Raw genomic sequence first — 22,961 nt, 5'->3', positions numbered from 1 at the left:
ATGTATTCTGCTACATGTTTTTGATAAAAAAAATCCCATTAAGTGTATAATAATTGGTTCGTGTGATCACGGACATATGTACGCAAATGATCATGTACAGATGTGTGCAGGTGATCACGGACATATGTGTACAGATAATCATTGGGACATGTGATTTTAGTGGGACATATGTGGGGGGGACAGCTTTTTTTATTATTTGAGGACATGTGTTTTTGGAACATGTGTGTTTTACATTATGTGGGGACATGTGTGTTTTACATTATGTGGGGACATGTGTGTTTTACATTATGTGTGGACATGTGTGTGTGGTCACTAGACTGGTGATCAGTGAGTAAAAAGCTGTAAAAAACAGCTCATACTCACTGATCATCAGCCGGCTGCAGCGATCCCCTCTCCTCTCCTCAGCGACAACTTCCGTGTGAGGAGAGGAGAGCTGATCGCCTAGCAACCGGCTGTGTTTACATCACATGACGGCTGTCAATGGACATGACCGTCATGTGATCAGGAGGGCCAATTAGAGAGCCCTCCTGCCGATCGGAGATGCGCCGTGTCCGGGTGACACGAGCGTATCGGGATCGCGCCGCTGCGCGGGCACGCGCACGCGTGATCCCGCTCCTTCTGAGGGATGTTCCTGAACGTCCACTCAGAAGGAGAGAGTGCCCACCCGGCCGTTTATGTACATCGGCCGGGTGGGAAGTGGTTAAACTTAAGTTAAGTTCTGAGCTAGAAATCAATAAATAAATAATGTGGAAAAAAAATATTATTCTAAGCGGCAATCAAAGGCGTGTGTCACATTTAAATAACTATTTAACTAGGTAAACAAGTAAAGTAACTACAGTGGAACCTTGGATTACGAGCATAATCTGTGCCAGGAGAATGCTTGTAATCCAAAGCACTCGCATATCAAAATGAGTTTCCTCATAGAAGTCAATGGAAACAAAGATAATTTGTTCCGCATTGACTTCTATTACATGCAATACCGCATGTGGCCAGAAGTGGTGGGGTGGCGCCGGAGAGCCTCGGAAATACTCGAGGACAGCTCGGCTGAACTTGGAAAGCTTTGGAAAGCTCGGAAACACTTGGGAACTGAGTATTTCCGAGTGGTTCCGAGTATTTCTGAACGGCTTTGAATGGCTCCAAACCCTTCCGAGTGTCCCCATACCTCTGGCCAAATGCGGTACTGCACACCCCATTAGCTTGAATTCTGCTCGTTTTGCGAGACAGCACTCACAAAGCGAGTCAGAATTTAAAAAAAAAAAAAGTTGCTCGTCTTTCAAAATGCTCGTTAACCGCGTTACTCGTAAACCAAGGTTCCACTGTAATAACAAGTAGGAAATTAGGATGAGAATTGATAATGTGAGCTCCTGAGACATGCCATAACTGCCAAAGGGTTCTGGAAGCCTCTTGGCTGTCTTCTTACACCTGCACTTAATTCTGACCATAAATGAGAGGACATTCAAAATTCAAAATTCAAAAATGTTCAAGGCTGCAAATCTTTTTTTTAACTCATACTGACTTCCTCCCCTACAAGGCTTTGCCTTCTACTAACTTTTCACATTTGATAAAAGTGGAACCTTCATCTAGGTGCGCCCATCGACAATGTCTTTGATGTCTTTCAAATCAACACAAGAGCGTGCATGATGACATTGCTAAGAATTTGGCACTCCATCCTATTAAATACCCCAAAGGAGCTCTCTATACATCAAGCGCTAAAAATTCTAATATCAATCAGCCTTATAAACTTCTCCATTTTTAATAACTCTAAAAAAGTAACTTTGTCAGCAAGATGGCAAATATAGAACCCAAGAGCCCAACATGGAGGTCGACCGCCCCGTCACTGCAGAACATCTTCGAATCGACGTTTAACTCTTGGATAGTGGTCGTCTGGTTTCCAAATATTTCACAATAGCTTCTGGTGGCACAGCCACGAAGGGAATCGTTTTTTGTCACTGTTCCTGGAGATGAAATAAAAAAAAACAAAAAAAAAACACATATTTTATAGAGACAACGAAAGAGATACTAAAATTGATAAATGTTCTTCTTTTAATATAAATGAGCATTTGGGTGAGCGGATATCTCCCCGTCAATAACCACCCTTAATTTATAACCATTTTTTCCAGTTTGTTCTAGGTCCAGGCTAAGGTAAATACCTGACAGTCTTCTGGCCATAAGGCCACATTTGATCTCATCTCCGGTGCACTCAACTTTATCACTAGTGTAGCAGTAATCAGAGGTTTCTGAGAAACAAGCCGGACATGTCAATCCGTTCTTCTGTGAGCTCACTGGTGGCACTTTTCAAGAAGAAAAAAATATAACTAAACACAAATAAAACTTATAATAAAAAAATTCCAAAAAAAAAATGTTATGGATAGTTAAAATAAAAAGAATAAAAATCAACTGAAAAATATCAGCTAAAGGGAAAAGGAGAAGAAGTAGTGAATTAAGGCTGACTAAATTTACCTAAGGCCTTATACTGGGTTACGTAGCTGCAATTTGTTTTTGTCTTTTACTTTTACTAACATGTGCTGATCAAAGGTAACTCCTTTACAAATTACTATAAATTACTTCACAAAGCCACCCCAATTTCTGCAGACCATCATGCCTATATGCGTAAATGGTCTTCTATTCTTCAATGTCCCATCACTCTCACTTGTTGGAACAAAATATGGACATCTACTTCCACACAATCTAGATGTGTGGCACAGACAGAGATGGCTTACAAAATCCTTATGTTCTGGTACAGAACCCCTGAAGTCTTGCATTGTCAAGACCGTTCTCTTTCCCCCTTATGCTGGCGTTGTGGTAAAACTAGAGGTACCCATTTCCATATCTTTTGGAAATGTGAGAATATTGTGCCTTATTGGTCTATGGCAGGGATATGCAATTAGCGGACCTCCAGCTGTTGCAGAACTACAAGTCCCATGATGCATAGCAAGACTCTGACAGCCACAAGCATGACACCCAGAGGCAGAGGCATGATGGGACTTTTAGTTTTGCAACAGCTGGAGGTCCGCTAATTGCATATCCCTGGTCTATGGTAATGTCCCTGATCCAACAAGTACATTCTTTATTGCTGGATTCGCTACATTGTCTTTTAGGCCTCCCTTTCCCTTTTAATGGAAAGTCCATGAATAAGCTTGCTTCTTTTATTTTGTTAGCGGCCAAAAGAACAATTCAATTACAATGGTTTTCCACTACCCCCCCCCCCCCCCCCTCAGGTCCATCTTCTGAAGGTGATTTTAGGAATACTTAGAGTTTGGTACCTCTTCTGGTCTCAATTGAACGAGACAGGTGGGAGATATAAGCCCTAAGCTTTTCTGTCCCTCCGTCTCATGTCTCTACTTTGACCCCTGGTGTATTTTCCTTATAGAATAGAGCCATATGTCGCAATTGCACTTATTTTCCTTCTTGTGTTTTTTTTTTTTTTTTTTTTTTTTTTTAGAAAATTATTTATGTTATAGTTATTAACGATTTGTAACCTACTTTAACCATTGTTCTCTACTTCTGGTCTTGTTTCCATCAGTGATGTTTTCTATGCATGATTTATTTTTGAAATTTTGTAAAACCTTAATAAAAATACAATAAAAAAAAAAATTAAAAAAAGCGTGACATGTTGGGTATCTATTCACTCAGCATAACATCATCTTTTATATTTTACCAAAAATTGGGTATTATATTGTGTTTGTGTGCAATAAAATCATTTTATTCTATAGCACCTCTACAAAAATATATATAAACTGCCCTCAAATTCTCCACTCACCTACTCGCATTTTGCGAGTGGAAAATGAGGCTGGCGAGGAGCTGGGCTGCCTGGGAGTGGGGGGGTGAGCACCTCCGGCAGGTGGAGTTGATCGGGAGCCATTCTCCCGGTGGAAGAGTGCCATGGAGTTAGAGGAGAGCCGCGGGATCACTGAGCGGTAAAACACGCCGTAACAGCTGACATTGAAACGGTCTCCGCTCTGCTCATTCTTGCACAGCCCCGCCTCCTCCTAACCCCGCGCCTGTGATAGACAGAATGCATCCCAGCATTGGACCCGCGTTCTGTCTATCACAGGCGCGGGGTTAGGAGGAGGCGGGGCTGTGCGAGGATGAGCAGAGCGGAGACCGTTTCAATGTCAGCTGTTACGGCGTGTTTTACCGCTCTGCGATCCTGGCTCTCCTCTAACTCGTCATGATCCGGCCGCCCTCTCACTTCCTCCGCCCCAGCAAGGCTGCAATGGGGGCACTGTGAGGCTGCAATGTTGGGCATGGTGAGGCTGCAATGTTGGGCATGGTGAGGCTGCAATGCACGGTAAGGCTGCAATGATGGGCACAGGTGAGGCTGTGCTGAGGGAAACTGATATGCCGCGTACACACGAGCGGACTTTACGGCAGACTTTGCCCGGCGGCTTTGACAGACTTTATGACTGACTTTTCGAATGAACGGACTTGCCTACACACAATCCACCAAAGTCCGTCGAATTCGTTTGTGATGACGTATGACCGGACTAAAACAAGGAAGTTCATAGCCAGTAGCCAATAGCTGCCCTAGCGTGGCTTTTTGTCCGTCGGACTAGCATACAGACGAGCAGACTTTTTGACCGGACTCGAGTTCGATGGATAGATTTAAAACATGTTTTAAATCTAAGTCCGTCCAACTTTTGAGAAAACAAAGTCCGCTGGAGCCCACACACGATCAAATTGTCCGACCAAATCCCGTCCGCCGGGCCAAGTTTGCCGTAAAGTCCGCTCGTGTGTACGAGGCAATAAAGTTGTTGTTAATATTTATTTTGTAACTTAATTCTGCATAAAACATTAAAGTGTCATTTCATGAGATAATTTATGATGGCGTGATTAGGGGCGGGGCAGGGTAAGGGTTGGGTGGGGCAATTGGTGGCGAGTAGCTTAGGACTTGAAATTTTGAGCCCTGTATAAATATATATATATATAAAATGTTTGGGGGTTCTGAGTAATTTTTTAGCAAAAAAAAGTATATTTTTACATATATGTGAGAAGTGTCAGAATTGTCCGTTAAGCAAGTGGTTAAAAAAAAAAAAAAAAATATATATATATATATATATATATATATATATATATTTGTCATGCTACATCAGGTATGATTTGCCTCATCAAGAATAGGTTGATAAAAAAAAAAAGTAAATCTCTGTTACAACAGTTTGGACCATCTCCTTTGACGCTATCATTGTATTACACCTTATGAAAGAGATTCACATGTACATTGACATCTGTTTTTTTATTGTTCACATTGAAAACGTTAATAAAAAAGATTTGAATTAAAAATATAATTGAAAAAAAAATGATTAGTGCAATAAAGTATTTTAAGAAATTTTTTGCTGATCTCTTTTTGAAAATGTTAGTTCTATGGCTGCTATGCCGGCCGTCTGGCTTTATTGCTTTCCGAAGCATTGACTTGGAACAGATAAGCAAATCAGAAAAGAAAACAAAATAATAAGCTGCATACTTTCTCCAGGTCAATGATTCATAGCATTGAGATCAGAGGTGCAGCATGACAGCCTGGGGAGTGCTATTTTCAGAGGCAATGTATTTCCCTAATGATAGGTTGTCCTACAAGCACAGAAGTATTTCATCATCTTCATCTTACTGAACGCTCAGCAAACTTGTGTGCAACTTACAGGTAGGGGAGGGTGGGGTGCAGTTATCGATATCACAACACGAAGTCCCCGTCCTCACTTTTCCGTGGTTGAAGGTCAGGCTTCCGTTCAGATTGCACTGCGAGCGTGATCCACAGCTTAAAGTATATTTTGGGGACTCTGATGTCACTGTGTTTGTTAGATAACAACAGAGTTAAAAATGTACATCAGGTCAAATAAAAAAAGTGCATTTTTTCAATACATACACATTTTACCACATTTTATCCCTTTAAAACACTGCAAAAGCAAGAAAAAAATTGGCGATCCTGACAGAAATCCACTTGGGTTTATTTACTAAAACTAGAGAGTGCAAAATTTGGTGCAGCTCTGCATAGAAACCAATCAGCTTCCAGCTTTTTTTTTTTTTTTTATTTAAATCAAAGCTTAATTGAACAAGCTGTAGTTAGAAGCTGATTGGCTATTATGCACAGCTGCACCAGATTTTGCACCCTCCAGTTTTAATAAATCAACCCCATTGTGTGCCTAAAGTCCTAAACACCTTGCATATACACTCATTCACGGCCTTCGGCATTGCTGCATGCCGCTCCTCATAACCTACAAGGTCGGACTTTCCTTGCCTTCTCTGGCCTGGACCCCCCGGTTGAGCATACATCTCTACTGTCCCCCAGACAGCCGTTAACCCCCAATCTACCCCCCCTCTTGGGGCACCGTAACCCTCATGGAGATTGGATGGCACCTTATCCGGGGCACTATATAGGATCACTGCATCTGCTCACCGGGTTGGACCCAACCCTCCCCCCTCAACAAGACCCACAGTCTCCTGCCTGCATAGGCCCTGTTTGGCCCCCTCCAGATTGGAGCCTACTCAGGATCCCTCTACTCTACGGTGGCTTTTTGGTGCCCTTTGTTGGGGAGCTCTCCTTTTGGCTGCCCCGCTAGGCTTGGGGCCTGGCGTGGTTGGGAACGAGCAACCGACTGAAGTCCAGTGGTGTGTTTTTATCCCCCCAAACAACCCCCCTCCACTTGAGTGCTTTGATGGATACAATACAGTATCACATGCCTTCCAAGCAACACAATATGACATACCTCCTTGTTTGCTGATTCCAATCAGACACCCCTGAGGAAGAGTTTATCTCGAAACGCGTCGGGTACTCTCTGTGTGTGTGTCCCATACATACCGGAGTTCTATGATTGTGGATCTTCTGCATATTGTATTGCCATGTTTCATGTTTGTATCCTGTATCCTGTACCCTATGCCAACTTATTTGTTGTACCCTAGATCTACCTGAATCCATACCTTAATAAATACCTTACCTTTGCAATCAACTTATATTCTTTACACTCCTTATTATACTCTATTACTCACGAGTAGGTGTCCCCTTTAAAGTCCCATAAGAGGATGCAATTTCCATTTCTCCCTGACATTTTTGGGATGTGGGTCCACCTTACTCGTTAGACCAACATCGCACCACCACCCCGTATTCTTGCATATACACTCATACAGGCATGTTAAGGTATATAAGCATATACAGTACAAGTGTAAAATTCTTCTTCATCCTCTTCTAGCTGCCAGAGTTTCAATGTACATATGTATCTGCATATACATGCGCATACGCGTAACTTTCTGCACTCAAACAACATGTTCTTTTTTTTTTTTTTTTTACTGCCGATTTCACCAATAGAGAGAGGACCCGCCCAGTTTCCTTTCGGCCAGCCACTTTTCTCTATTTAAGGGCTAGGCTAATTAAGGGATCACTTACTGGTGGAGCGGGTCCTCGGGAGACCCAGACACACTGCTGGACATCTATATAACTCTCCTTTTTCTTCCTGGTTGGAATTTGGATACCTGTCTATGGCAGCTTTGCTCTCTTTCCTTGATTACTTATCCGTTGGTAAGAATTATACTGGCCTCTAGTTGTGATTAACCTTGATACGGGGTGGTTACTTCTATGTTGTGGATATAATCTTGGATTTGGTTTCCTATAATGTAGACCTGATATTCGATTTTGGTCATCACTAGAAGTGACTGTCACAGGTCATTACCTATATGGCTTAATCAAATCGAGGTTAGTTACAATGGATTTGGCTATGATTTTCAACTGTATGGGACCATTTGGCCCTATTATGGCTTGGGTTTCACTTTCAGCTATTTGCTGACACTATCCACTGTAGTATATTTACCATATAAGAGTGACTATGATCTCTCCCTTGCTATTTCTTTATAATCTCTTTTTTGCTATCTTTTAATATAGAGCATATGTGATATTTGATTGATACATCAGCCGTTTCCACATTACTGAGGGGATGTCGGCAAGTTTTTTTTTAATTGTATTCCCCTTATGTCAAGGAATAGGATGTATAAATATGTATGTTTGTGTGTGTATATATATATATATATATATATATATATATATATATATATATATATATTGTTATTTTGTCTATGCTTACTAGATATGTACAGCCAGACATTGAGATTGAAGCCCTGTGGAAGCGGTGCATACCGGGAAACATGTAGGCAAGCTCAACATTACGTCTGATCATTTCTCATTTCTCTCTGTGTGGATTTTATATATGTGAGCTGTACATTGCCCTATGGATGTATTTCCTATTTTATATGTGTTTGTATGAATAAACTGCAATTTTTTAAAAATTTTTCTGTATTTCTATGTACATATCCAGAGGCCACCACTAAATGCCCATCTTGTTTGCATGCCTCCTTTTTTTATATATTGGGTTGGTGCTCTCTGGATATCAGGTTGTTCTCTATCTTTCGTACATTCAAACAATACATTGATTTACTAAAGGCAAATAGGCTGTTTAGTTTGCAAGAGGAATTTCCCCAGAGCTTAGTGAATAATGAGGTGAAGTTATACTGACTTCCTTTATCCAATCATGTGCAAGCAAAAAAGCTTTTTTTTTTCTTTTTCTTTTTCATTGCACGTGATTCGGTATTCTTTACAAAGTGAAACTTCACCAGATTCATCAAGCTGTGGGGAATAGCGATGAGCCGAACACCCCCCCTGTTCGGTTTGCACCAGAACATGCGAACAGGAAAAAAGTTCGTTCGAACACGCGAACACCGTTAAAGTCTATGGGACACGAACATGAATAATCAAAAGTGCTAATTTTAAAGGCTTATAGGCAAGTTATTGTCATAAAAAGTGTTTGGGGACCTGGGTCCTGCCCCAGGGGACATGGATCAATGCAAAAAAAAGTTTTAAAAACGGCCGTTTTTTTCAGGAGCAGTGATTTTAATAATGCTTAAAGTCAAACAATAAAAGTGTAATATCCCTTTAAATTTCGTAGCTGGGGGGTGTCTATAGTATGCCTGTAAAGGGGCGCATGTTTCCCGTCTGACAGCAAAATGACATTTAAAACTACTCGCGGCTATTGCATTGCCGACAATACACATTGTCCCCATGTTGATGAGGACAAGGGCCTCATCCCCACAACCCTGGCCGGTGGTTGTGGGGGTCTGCGGGCGGGGGACTTATCGGAATCTGGAAGCCCCCATTAACAAGGGGACCCCCAGATCCCGCCCCCCCGTGTGAAATGGTAAGGGGGTACTTACCCCTACCATTTCACTAAAAAACTGTCAAAAATGTTAAAAATGACAAGAGACAGTTTTTGACAATTCCTTTATTTAAATGCTTCTTCTTTCTTCTATCTTCCTTCATCTTCTTCTTCTGGTTCTTCTGGCTCTTCTGGTTCTTCCTCCGGTGTTCTCGTCCAGCATCTCCTCTGCGGCGTCTTCTATCTTCTTCTCCTCGGGCCGCTCCGCACCCTCCATGCCAGCATGGGTGCAGAGCGGCCCGGAGAAGAAAATGAAGAAGAGAAGAAGAGAAGAAAAAAAGAATAGAAGAGCGGGAGCCTCCCCCCATGCCATGGGTGCGGAGCGGCCCGAGGAGAAGAAGATAGAAGACGCCGCGGAAGAGATGCTGGACGAGAACGCCGGAGGAAGAACCAGAAGAACCAGAAGAACCAGAAGAAGAAGAAGATGAAGGAAGATAGAAGAAAGAAGAAGCATTTAAATAAAGGAATTGTCAAAAACTGTCTCTTGTCATTTTTAAAATTTTTGACAGTTTTTTAGTGAAATGGTAGGGGTAAGTACCCCCTTACCATTTCACACGGGGGGGGTGGGATCTGGGGGTTCCCTTGTTAAAGGGGGCTTCCAGATTCTGATAAGCCCCCCGCCCGCAGACCCCCACAACCACCGGCCAGGGTTGTGGGGATGAGGTCCTTGTCCTCATCAACATGGGGAAAAGGTGTTTTGGGGGGCTACCCCAAAGCACCCTTCCAATGTTGAGGGCATGTGGCCTGGTACGGTTCAGGAGGGGTGGCGCACTCTCGTCCCCCCCTCTTTTCCTGCGGCCTGCCAGGTTGCGTGCTCAGATAAGGGTCTGGTATGGATTATTGGGGGGACCCCACGCCATTTTTTTTTTTGGCGTGGGGTTCCCCTTAAAATCCATACCAGACCTGAAGGGTCTGGTATGGAATTTAGGGGGAACCCCACGTCATTTTTTTTTAAATTTTGGCCAGGGTTCCCCTTAATATCCATACTAGACCTGAAGGGCCTGGTATGGAATTTAGGGGGACTCCCACGTCATTTTTTTTTTTTTTTTGGTTCGGGGTTCCCCTTTGGGGAATTCCCATGCCGTTTTTATCAATGAACTTCTATGTGTATTGTCGCAATGCAATAGTCGCGAAATTCGTTTAGTTTAGTTTCGTTTCAATTCGTTATTTAACTTAATTCGTTTAGTTAAATTCGTTGCATTCATTACATTCGTTTTCGGAATTCGTTTCGTTTCGTATTCGAATTCGAAAAAATTTGACCGTATTCGAAAAAAACTATCAAATTCGAAAAAATTCTAACACATTCGAAAAAAACTGTCAAATTCGAAAAAATTCTACCACATTCAAAAAAAACTATCAAATTCGAAAAAATTCTACCACATTCGAAAAAAACTATCAAATTCAAAAAAATTCTACCACATTCGAAAAAAACTGTCAAATTCGAAAAAATTCTACCACATTCGAAAAAAACTGTCAAATTCGAAAAAATTCTACCACATTCGAAAAAAACTATAAAATTCGAAAAAAACAATAACTGAATTTGAAAAAGTAAACTATATATAACCATTTTGCGAAATTTGAAATTCGTATGAAATGAAATCGAATTCCAATAGAAAAGATTAGGATAGAATAGAAAGTATAAAAGAATAGCATAGAAAAACAATAGATCAGAATAGAAAAAAATATAATATATTGTATTCTAAGCTTTTCTATTTGAATTCGAATTCATTCTGTACCAAATTCCAATTTTGGAAGATGGTTAAATATATATATTATATTTTTTTTCTATTCTGTTCCATTGTTTTTCTATGCTATTCTTTTCTATTCTATTCTAAACTTTTCTATTCGAATTTGAATTAATTCTATGTGAAATTCGAATTTCGGAAGATGGCTTCTAAAATTAGAATTTCGTATAGAATGAATTCGAATTTGAATAGAAAAGATTAGAATAGAAATAGAATAGACTAGAAAAACAATAGAACAGAAGAGAATAAAATATAATATATATATATTTTTTTCTATTCTGTTTCATTGTTTTTCTATGCTATTCTTTTTTATTCTATTCTAAACTTTTCTATTCGAATTTGAATTCATTCTATACGAAATTCGAATTTCGGAAGATGGCTTCTGAAATTCGAATTTCGTATAGAATGAATTTGAATTTGAATAGAAAAGAATAGACTAGAAAAACAATAGAACAGAACAGAATAAATATAATATATATATATTATATCTTATTCTATTCTGTTCTATTGTTTTTCTAGTCTATTCTTTCTACTCTATTTTAATCTTTTCTATTCAAATTAATTTTATACGAAATTCGAATTTTGGAAGATGGTTATATATATATATATATATATATATATATAAAATATTTTTTCTATTCTGTTCTATTGTTTTTCTATTATGTTCTATTATATTCTGATCTTTTCTATTTGAATTCAAATTCATTCTATACAAAATTCGAATTTCAGAAAATAGTTATATAGAAATAGAATGAAATCAAATTAGAAAAGAATAGAATAGAAAAACAATAGAACAGAATAGAAAGAAATATTTTATATATATATATATATATATATATATATATATATATATATATATATATATATAAATAAAATCATCTTCCGAAATTGGAATTTGGTACAGAATGAATTTGAATAGAAAAGATTAGAATAGAATATTTTATATTTTTTTCTATTCTGTTCTATTGTTTTTCTATGCTATTCTTTTATATTATTTTCTGTTCTATTCTAATCTTTTCTATTTGAATTCATTCTGTACCAAATTCCAATTTTGGAAGATGTGTGTGTATATATATATATATATATATATATATATATATATATATATATATATATTTTTTTTTTTTTTTTTTTTCTATTCTGTTCTATTGTTTTTCTGTTCTAGTCTTTTCTATTAGAATTCGATTTCATTCTATTTCATTCTTTTTCTGTATAACCATTTTCGGAAATTCAAATTTCGTATAGAATGATTTCGCATTCAAATAGAAAAGATTAGAATAAAATAGAAAAGAATAGAAAAGAATAGAAAAACAATAGACCAGCATAGAAAAAAAATAAAAATAAAAAATATATATATAAATATATATACCGTATTTATCGGCATATAACACGCACTTTTTTCCCCTTAAAATCAGGGGAAAATCATGGGTGCGTGTTATACGCCGATCCCTTGCGATCCTGAGCTGACAGATCTTCAGAATCGCCGACCGCGATTTGAAAATGGAGCCGAAATACAAAGAGCCGGTCCTCGGCTCTTCTCGGCCACTTTCGGCTTCACTCGAGCGCCGCCCGAACCTAGCCGAGTGGAGCCGAAAGTGACTACGAGTGGAGCCGAAAGTGAACGAGAGCCGCCGAGAAGAGCCGAGGACCGGCTCTGTGTATTTTGGCGCCGGCGGCACCATTTTCAAATCGCGGTCGGCGATTTTGAAGCTCAGGATCGCAGGGGATCATAGGATTTTCAAACTGCGAGCTGCAAGGCTGCACTGGGGCAAGGCTGCATTGGGGCAAGGCTGCACTGGGATAAGGCTGCAATGGACACTGGGAAGGCTGCACTGACAAGGCTGCACTGACAAGGCTGCACTGACATGGCTGCACTGGGGCAAGGCTGCACTGAGAAGGCTGCAATGATGGGCATTTAAATGTAAGTTTTTTTCCCTTAAACTTCCCTCCTAAAAGTTTTTTTTTCCTTAAAATTCCCTCCTAAACTTGGGGTGCGTGTTATACGCCTGTGCGTGTTATACGCCGATAAATACGGTAATTTTTTTGTATTATTCTCTTCTATGGTTTTTTTATGCTTTTCTTTTCTATTATTTTATATTCTATAATAGTCTTTTCAATTCAAATTCATTCTATACGAAATTCGAATTTCGGAACATGGCTTCTGAAGTTTGAATTTCTTATAGAATGAATTCGAATTTGAATGGAAAAGATTAGAACAGAAAATAATAGAAAAGAATAGACTAGAAAAACAATAGAACAGAATAGAAGAAAATATAATATATATATATATTATATTTTCTTCTATTCTGTTCTATTGTTTTTCTAGTCTATTCTTTTCTATTCTATTCTAAACTTTTCTATTCGAATTTGAATTCATTCTATACGAAATTTGAATTTCGGAAGATGGCTTCTGAAAGTGGAATTTCGTATAGAATGAATTTGAATTTGAATAGAAAAGATTAGAATAGAAAATAATAGACTAGACAAACAATAGAACAGAATAAAATATAATATATATAATTTTTTGTATTCTGTTCTATTGTTTTTCTAGTCTTTTCTCTTCTACTCTGTTCTAATCTTTTCTATTCAAATTCGAATTCATTTTATAAGAAATTCAAATTTCGGAAGATGGTTTTATATATATATATATATATATATATTTATTATACATATACATATATATATATTATACATATACACACACACATATATATATATATATACACACACACACACACACACATATATATATATATATATATATATGTGTATATGTATAATATATATATATATATATATGTGTGTGTGTGTGTATATGTATAATATATATATATGTATATGTATTATATATATATATATATATATATATATATATATATATATATATATATATATATATATATATAAAACCATCTTCCGAAATTTGAATTTCTTATAAAATGAATTCGAATTTGAATAGAAAAGATTAGAATAGAGTAGAAGAGAAAAGACTAGAAAAACAATAGAACAGAATAGAATAAATTATATATATTATATTTTATTCTGTTCTGTTCTATTGTTTGTCTAGTCTATTATTTTCTATTCTAATCTTTTCTATTCAAATTCGAATTCATTCTATACGAAATTCCACTTTCAGAAGCCATCTTCCGAAATTCGAATTTCGTATAGAATGAATTCAAATTCGAATAGAAAAGTTTAGAATAGAATAGAAAAGAATAGCATAGAAAAACAATGAAACAGAATAGAAAATTATATATATATATATATATATATATATATATATATATATATATAAAACATCTTCCAAAATTCGAATTTCATATAGACCGAAATCAAATTTGAATGTAAAAGATTAGAATAGAATAAAAAAGAATAGAAAAGAATAGACTAGAAAAACAATAGAACAGAATAGAAGAAAATATAATATATAGAATTAATTTGAATTTGAATTGAAAATACTATTATAGAATATAAAATAATAGAAAAGAAAAGCATAAAAAAACAATAGAAGAGAATAATAAAAAAAAAATTATATATATATATATATATATATATATATATATATATATATATATATATATATATATATATATATTCTATTGCTTTATTATTTTATATTCTACCTTATTGTTTTTTTTAGAAAAACGTTTTCTATTTTTTTTTAATTTGATTATGTTTTCGAATTCGATTCGAATTCGTTCGTTTTTTTTCGGATTCGTTTAAATTCTTTACTTTTGTCATTCGGAAATTCGGATGCATCCGAATTTCCGAATAATGAAAAATTCGTCCGAATTTCGATTCGGAACGAAACAAGATGCACATGCCTAGTTTTAAATGGGCATTTCTCCTTTGAAATGTCATTTTGCTGTCAGACTGTTCTAAACACAGGAAACATGCGCCCCTTTACAGGCATACTATAGACACCCCCCAGCTACGAAATTTAAAGGGATATTACACTTTTATTGTTTGACTTTAAGCATTATTAAAATCACTGCTCCTGAAAAAACGGCCGTTTTTAAAACTTTTTTTTGCATTGATCCATGTCCCCTGGGGCAGGACCCAGGTCCCCAAACATTTTTTATGACAATAACTTGCATATAAGCCTTTAAAATTAGCACTTTTGATTTCTCCTATAGACTTTTAAAGGGTGTTCCGCAGCATTCGAATTTGCCGCGAACACCCCAAATTGTTCGCTGTTCGGCGAACTTGCGAACAGCCAATGTTCGAGTCGAACATGAGTTTGACTCGAACTCGAAGCTCATCCCTAGTGGGGAAGATTCCCTTTGCAAAGTGAACCCAATTACATTTACTCATTGGCACTTGTAGACCATCTGCAGGTGTCATCTTAAACAGGAGCCGTTGCATTTTGGCAGCTAGTAATACCAGATGGAGAGGAGCTGGACGTAAGAGATGCGTCCTAAAATTTATAGTATAAAATACCTATCTGAGACATATATCTATTTATAACATTAGAGTGGAAGCTCCTCGGGGGTGAGGCTAATGCGAATAGTTGTATATACGGTGTGAGTGCTGTGAAATATTTTAGTACTATATTGATACAGAAAATAATTAAATGGTAATTGTACTCAAATGCAGCCCTGTTCTCTTCACAGTTATTCAGACTCCAGAAAAAGTAAGTGACCCCCTATTAGTATACAGTATATATGATTATTATGCATATTATTATACCTGTTGTTACAAGATTGTAGGAAGCTACACAAACTTGATCTGATGAGCAGGGAAAGGATAATCCATGGCACGGGAAGCCCTGCATGTGCCAGCAACTTTTGCATGAGATGGAGAAACCTGGTGTTCAAAAAGAGAATAATATATCTATATTAATTTAAAGTATTACTATAGAATTTTTTTTTCTTTTAGTTGCAGCGCCCATGCCCTGAGCTGATTAAACTTTGTATTTAGCTCTGCTGTAACTAGCTGAGTTGCAAATTTCTTTTTAGGTCTGATCAGGGTTACCCCTAAACCTGGTGGCTGACTGCTTCTGCCTGCTTCCGGAATAATGCTCCAGAAATAGGGTGGGAGGGTCAGTCACTGGTTTATGGTTATTTGACCTTAGCCAATCTCGGGGAGGCTGGCCCAGGCGGTATGGCTGGGGAGAAGATACATATTTGTGAGAATCTGAGCAGAGATGTCTTCCCCTGGTGCTTTTCCTCTGGGAGGGGGCATGTGTGAGAGTTCTAGAGAAGCTACTACTAGTAGGCCTCAGCATGTTCTATGGGCTGAGGACCTGAAAGAAGACTTGCCTGAAGGAAACTTGTCTGTGGATGCTTAGCAGGAGAAGTTGTGGCCCTTTCTGCCTGTAGCACCAGGTGTGGAAGTACTTCTTCAGGTTGAGAGGCCAGAAGATGCTGCAAAAGACTGTGAGTGATCTTACAGGGTCTCAGATTTACTGGCTGTCCCCTCTTTACTCAACGCTATTTTGGAAGCTGCTACTATAGGGCCCAACATTACTGGAACAAAAACATTCAGAAAACTGTCCTCTAAGATTAATGTGGCTAGGGTATTCTGTACCCTCAACTCTCCTCCCTGCATTTTGTTCAAGATCCGCAATGATCTCTAAAAAGACACTTATGCCCCATACACACGATCAGAAATTCTGCCAGCAAAAGTCCGATGAGAGCTTTTGGTCAGAAATTCTGACCATGTGTATGCTCCATTGGACTTTTGCTGGCAGAATTCCAGCCAGAAAAAGATTGGGAGCATGTTCTCTATTTTTCGGTCGGAAAAAGTTCCATTCGTCTGTATGCAATTCGAACGCGCAAAAAATCACACATGCTCGGAAACAATTCGATGCATGCTCGGAAGCATTGAACTTCATTTTCTCAGCTTGTCGTAGTGTTGTACGTCACCGCGTTCTTGACGGTCGAAAGTTCAGAGAGCTTTTGTGTGACCGTGTGTATGCAAGGCAAGTTTGAGCGGAATTCAGTCGGAAAAACCATCCAAGTTTTTTCTGATGGAATTTTTGATCGTGTGTATGGGGCATAAGACTGAGTTTGTCAGTGTGCTTCTGGAACTGAACACAGGGTGGTTAGCCAATGGACAAGTGAAGGCGGACCTTGTATATTTCCACTGGCCCCCTCTGGGGGCTATTGTTACATGGTTTTGTATGAGGTAGAGAATGGTTAAAACCTTGTAAATTTTTTTTTTTACTGCAAGACAGACGGGGATGAATTGATTTTTCCGTCCCAAGTACCATGTCAATAAAACATTGTACTTTTTGCTTCTACTAATCGAAAAGCAGTTCTACATATAGACACCCAAAATATACATAGATAGGCTTGGGGTGAAAAGGAGATGCAATTGTAAGCAGGGGTTAAGCCTCTGCATAGCTAAGTCCCCCCTAGGGGTGGGTCATCCTGTTGTCTATATAATGTCTGTTTGGGGTGGAGCTTGAGATGTGTGGGAAGAGTTGGACTTAGATAGACATCATGTATGCTGAAAGAAGGCTGAGTGTAGGCTGAGTAGAAGCCCTGTGTGTCCATTTGGTGGCTGGGATGCTGGTAAATAGTCTGCAGCCTTGAGGAGATTGCCTTTTTTCCTTTTGAGGGAATGGATCTGTAAGCCGTGAGGAGGGGGGCATCTTGACCCAGTACCCTTTAGATTGAATGGTAGGTTACTTAGCAAGAAGCTGCAATAGACTGATCTTGTTCCAGAATCCTGCGAGTAGAGCCTGTGCTGCACCTTAAAGTTACTTCATGGTCCCCAGCCAATGTCATACCTAGCTGTACCTGTACTAAAGCTACAGCATGGTCCCCAGCCATGAACATATCTAGTTGTACCTGTGCTAAAGCTACGTTATGATCCCCAGCCATTAAAATATCTAGCTGCACCTGTGCTAAAGCTACTTCATGGTCCCCAGCCATGAACATATCTAGCTGTACCTGTGCTAAAGCTACTTCATGGTCCCCAGCCCTGAACATATCTAGCTGTACCTGTTCTAAAACTATATCATGGTCACCCCAGCCATGAACATACGGTATCTAGCTGTTAGCTGTTTCTGTGCTACAGTTACTTCATGATCCCCAGCTGTGAACATATCTAGCTGTACCTGTGCTAAAGCTACTTCATGGTCCCCAGCTGTAATCCTATATAGCTGTACCCATGACAAAGCTGCTTCATGGTCCCAGGCTGCACTGCCTGGGTGAACATTCCAAACTGTGCACTTCGTTTATAGAAAGTACCAGATTAGCAGTGATGAGCAAACATTCATTTTGAAATGTTGCACTTTTGCAAGCATATCGAGTGTCAATAATTGTCATGGCAGAGAGCAGGGATGTCCCCAAGTGCTGAGAGAATCTTACCTGTAGAAGTGAGGCTGAAAAGAACGAGTAGGAGTCCCAGAGGCTTCATGATGTTCTCTGTGTATGAATAGATGTGAGAACTCTATCTAGGAACAGCTCTGATGGAGAGACGTCAGGGCGGAAGACTGCAAGATGAGGAGAAGGTACCTATGAGATATCGTCTTTCATAAGACGTGCCATATATCTATTTTCACAATTGTCTTTTTTATACCTTGGATGATTATCAACTTTAGTCTTTGTTCTGCAAGTCTCAGCATGCCGGTTGGGAAGAAAATGTAAAACTCAAGGCAGGAACAAAAATGATCCTTGCAGTGCCGTACTATGTAATAAACGATCATTAAAGCAAAACTAAACCCATCAATTTAGTTTTAAAAACAGTTCTATCCCCAGCATGCCCTGATGCGAACTGTCACATCTGCTTGTGCTCTCATCCGAACTGTCAAACCATCAAACGGCTGGTGTCATAACTGATCACATGTGCAGCACCATGGCTGTTGCAGGTCAAACAGAGACCAAGGTGGAAGCTTCCTTGGCTGAAAGTGATAGGAGGGTTTACTTCCGCTTTAAAGCAGAACTGAAATCTTCTCTCCTTTACAGCCAAGGAAGCCGCCATCTTGGTCTCTGTATGATCGACAACTGCCATGGTGCTGCACATGTGATCAGTTATGACACCAGACATTTGATGGTTTGACAGTTTGGTTGAGAGCAGAAGCAGATGTGATAGTTATCACTCACGGCATGTCTTGTAAGGAACTGTTATCAGAAACATTTAAAAGGTCAGAAAATAGCCACTTGCCGACCCCATAACCTGGTTATACGGCGGCAGAGCATCTCTCCTGCACCGGATCGCATGCCTAGTACGTGATCTGGCACATCCAGGTAGGGGGCGTGTCTACGCACCATGGCCACCTGGCTGTGCTGTCATTAAACACAGTACAAGCCGATCAGCAGGTGCCGGCCAATGGATGACTGCCCCCCTAATCCCTATGCGCGAGCCCCTAATCTCCATGCATAGATTTCTATGAGGTTTTTTTTTTTGTTTGTTTTTTTTAGGTTTTTTTGTTTGTTTTTATTTATTTATTTATTTTTTTGAAGCACATGATTAGAGCCTGAGGCTCTAATTGGCTTCAAAAAGGTTGGGACATTAGCAAATCAACATTCGCTATTCGCTTCCTGCTTCTCCTTTCGGCCAATCAGGACAGGAAGCGGGTCCTAAGACTGGACTCGCCGGGAGGAGAAGCCAGGGAAGCCACCGAAGCCACCCGCGACCTGGATGGGGTAAGTGCAGGGCTGGCCGGCCTGGGGGGTGCCCCCCCGAGCCCCCCCTAAAAAATGGAGCACCAGCCGCCACTGCCACCAGCACACGTTGATCGGCGAGGAGGAAGACAGGACAGAGTTCTGCATATGTAAACAATGCAGAGCTCTGTCCTGTCAGCGGGGATGTGCTGGTTTTTGTTTCCCTGCAAAACAGGGAATAAAAACTAGCACATCCCCTAGTAAAAGCACCACATAGTACACACATAAACACTGGCTAGGCACACATTTAACCCTTTAAATCTCCCTAGATGTATAACACCTTCCCAGCCAGTGTCATTAGTACAGTAATAGGGCGTACACACGGTCGGACTTTGTTCGGACATTCCGACAACAAAATCCTAGGATTTTTTCAGACGGATGTTGGCTCAAACTTGTCTTGCATACACACGGTCACACAAAGTTGTCGGAAAATCCGATCATTCTGAACGCGGTGACGTAAAACACGTATGTCGGGACTATAAACGGGCAGTGGCCAATAGCTTTCATCTCTTTATTTATTCTGAGCATGCGTGGCACTTTGTGTACACACGTTCGGAATTTCTGACAACGGATTTTGTTGTCAGAAAATTTTATCTCCTGCTCTCCAACTTTGTGTGTCGGAAAATCCGATGGAAAATGTCCGATGGAGCCTACACACGGTCGGAATTTCCGACAACACGCTCCGATCGGACATTTTCCATCGGAAAATCCGACCGTGTGTACGGGGCATAACAGTGCATATTTTTTAGCACTGATCGTTGTAATAGTTTTACTGGTTCCTGCAAAGTGTCAAAAGTGTCAGTTAGTGTCAGTGTCTATTTATAGCCCAATAAATAAAAAACGCAGAGGTGATCAAATACCACCAAAAGAAAGTTCTATTTGTGAGAAAAAAAAAACATGAATTTTATTTGGGTACAGCGTTACATGACCGCACAATTGTTAGTTAACCACTTCAGCCCTGGAAGGATTTGCCCCCTTAATGACCAGGCCATTTTTTGCGATACGGCACTGCGTCGCTTTAACTGACAATTGCGCGGTCGTGCGACGCTGTACCCAAACAAAATTTACATCCTTTTTTCCCACAAATAGAGCTTTCTTTTGGTGATATTTGATCATCTCTGCAGTATTTATTTTTTGCACTATAAACAAAGAAAAGACCAACAATTTAAAAAAAAAAAAAAATGTTTTTTTTTTACTTTCTGCTATAATACATATCCAAAAAAAAATAAAATGTATTCATCAGTTTAGGCCAATATATATTCTTCTACATATTTTTGGTAACGAAAATCGCAATAGGTGTATATTGATTGGTTTGCGCAAAAGTTATCGCGTCTGCAAACTATGAGATAGATTTAGGGACTTTTATTTATTTTTTTATTGTTTTTACTGGTAATGGGGGCGATCTGCAATTTTTAGCAGGACTGCAACATTGCGGAGGACAGATCTGACCCCAAATGACACTTTTTGGGGACCAGTGACATTATTACATATTACTATTACTACATATTTTTGGTAAAAAAAAAATCGCAATAAGCCTATATTGATTGGTTTGCGTAAAAGTTATAGCGTCTACAAAATAGGTGATAGATTTATGGCATTTTTATTATTATTATTATTTTTTTTTACAAGTAATGGCGGCGACCTGCGATTTTTATCATGACTGCGACATTATGGCGGACACATCGGACACTTTTGACACATTTTTGGGACGATGTGACAATTATACAGCGATCAGTGATATAAAAATGCACTGATTACTGTATAAATCTCACTGGCAGGGAAGGGGTTAACACTAGGGGGCGATCAAGGGGTTAAGTGTGTTCCCTGGGTGTTTTCTGACTGTAGGAGGGGGGGGGGGCTGCCTGGGACATGACAGAGATCACTGCTCCCGATCACTGGGAACAGAAGATCTCTGACAAGTCATTAGGAAGAACGGGGAATCGCCTTGTTTACATAGGCAGTTGCCCGTTCTGCCTCTGTACACAGCGATCGTGGGCCGCCGGCGAACATCGAGTCTGGGGGAACCCGCGGGCGCGCTCCCGCGGCGGGCAAGCGCGCGCCCCCTCTATCCTCCTTGCACGGACCGACATACAGGTACGTCGGTTCGCGCAGGAGAGCCGACCGGCCGCAGTATGTCTGCGTGAGCTGGTCGGCAAGCGGTTAAAGTAATGCAGTGTCAAAAAACAATAAAACGGCCTGGTTATGAAGGGGGGGGGGGAATCTTACAGAGGTCAAGTGGTTAATCTATGCAGTCAAGCCCCCCCCCCATGTAGGTATTAAAAATCTATGCAGCTTTGTAAAATGATCGTTTATGTTATTGTTTTACCAGTAGGCCATTCGGATCCCCTCAGAAGCCTGGCTAAAAAACTTCTAGTTAGCAACCCCCACATCCTGATTTGTTGATAGGACATGAAAACAGTTGGATGCTCACTCCCAGCATTGGAGGACTAAAAACAAATGTTTTTTGTGTCCTAGCAACAAGGCAAGACGTGAGGGTTGCTAACCAGGAGATTTTAGCCAGGCTTCTGAGGGGACCCAAATGGCCTACAGATCCCCCCCCCCCCCATCTTGACTGCATAGGCTGTTGAAGAAAAGGTCAACACAGCCTTTAAATCGACGGGTGTAGTTCGATATTAAAGTGTACCTAAAGGCAAGACTTTTTTTTTTTTTTTTTTTTAGCTTGGATGGAGTGGAGAGGGATTAGACCCCCTGTCAGGTTTTTATTTCTGTCTGTGTCCCCATTAGGGAGATTCACCCTCTCTATTTGTCCCGTATACTGTTGTCACCAAGAGTAGAAGTAAAATAAAAATCCCCAAATCCTGGGTTGTCACCAGAACAGGAGGAAGCCTTACTAGTTCTGGTGACAACCAGGGATTCCCTCACTTTGGAGGGATTTCCTCTCACTTCCTGTTTTGGTGATGGGACAGGAAGTGAAGGGAAATCTCCCCAAATGGACACTGGTGGCAAAAAAAAAAACCTAAAGAAGGTTATAACCCTCCCTTACTCCATCCAAAATGAAAAGATAGTTACTTCTACTTTAAGACTTGTAAATAAAAGGTAACTATAGTAACACCCCCTATGCCCATATATGACACACTAGCAATCCTGTTGCTAATGACAACATACCTGAAAACAGGTCTACAGACTGGGCAAAGAGTCAACTCTCTTGTTTCTATGGTGATGTTTCCTCACCTCTTCCTCAAGTGTTTGGTTGTCTAGTGATGCGGTGGCTGGTTGGTTGCCGTTAGCAACAGGCTCACTGGCATGTCATAGGCCTCCATTTGCACAACCACTGTTCACTTTTGGTAAACATATACAAAAATATCACCTATCCTGGAGGTCTTACAGAACGTTCACCGCCACTGGGTGCATACCTACTGGGTCCAGTCCCCCGTCCCCCCCCCGCACTGCTG

General features: G+C 39.7%; 1 protein-coding gene across 1 annotated transcript; it reads right to left on the bottom strand.

Annotated features, from left to right (window-relative positions):
- Positions 1 to 1,601: 1,601 nt before the first annotated feature.
- LOC141109942 (phospholipase A2 inhibitor gamma subunit B-like) lies at positions 1,602 to 18,301 on the bottom strand. The gene is made up of 5 exons (XM_073601196.1): positions 18,253 to 18,301; positions 15,623 to 15,739; positions 5,634 to 5,780; positions 2,151 to 2,291; positions 1,602 to 1,955 (listed from the first exon to the last, which is right to left on the bottom strand). Exons 1-5 carry the CDS (start codon positions 18,299 to 18,301, stop codon positions 1,762 to 1,764), a joined length of 648 nt encoding a protein of 215 aa, XP_073457297.1. The 3' UTR covers positions 1,602 to 1,761.
- Between the last annotated feature and the right edge of the window lie 4,660 nt (positions 18,302 to 22,961).

Source organism: Aquarana catesbeiana, linkage group LG10 (genome assembly GCF_042186555.1).
Source record: "Aquarana catesbeiana isolate 2022-GZ linkage group LG10, ASM4218655v1, whole genome shotgun sequence".
Taxonomy (NCBI): Eukaryota; Metazoa; Chordata; class Amphibia; order Anura; family Ranidae; genus Aquarana; species Aquarana catesbeiana.
This window is presented reverse-complemented; position numbering and strand designations above follow the sequence as displayed.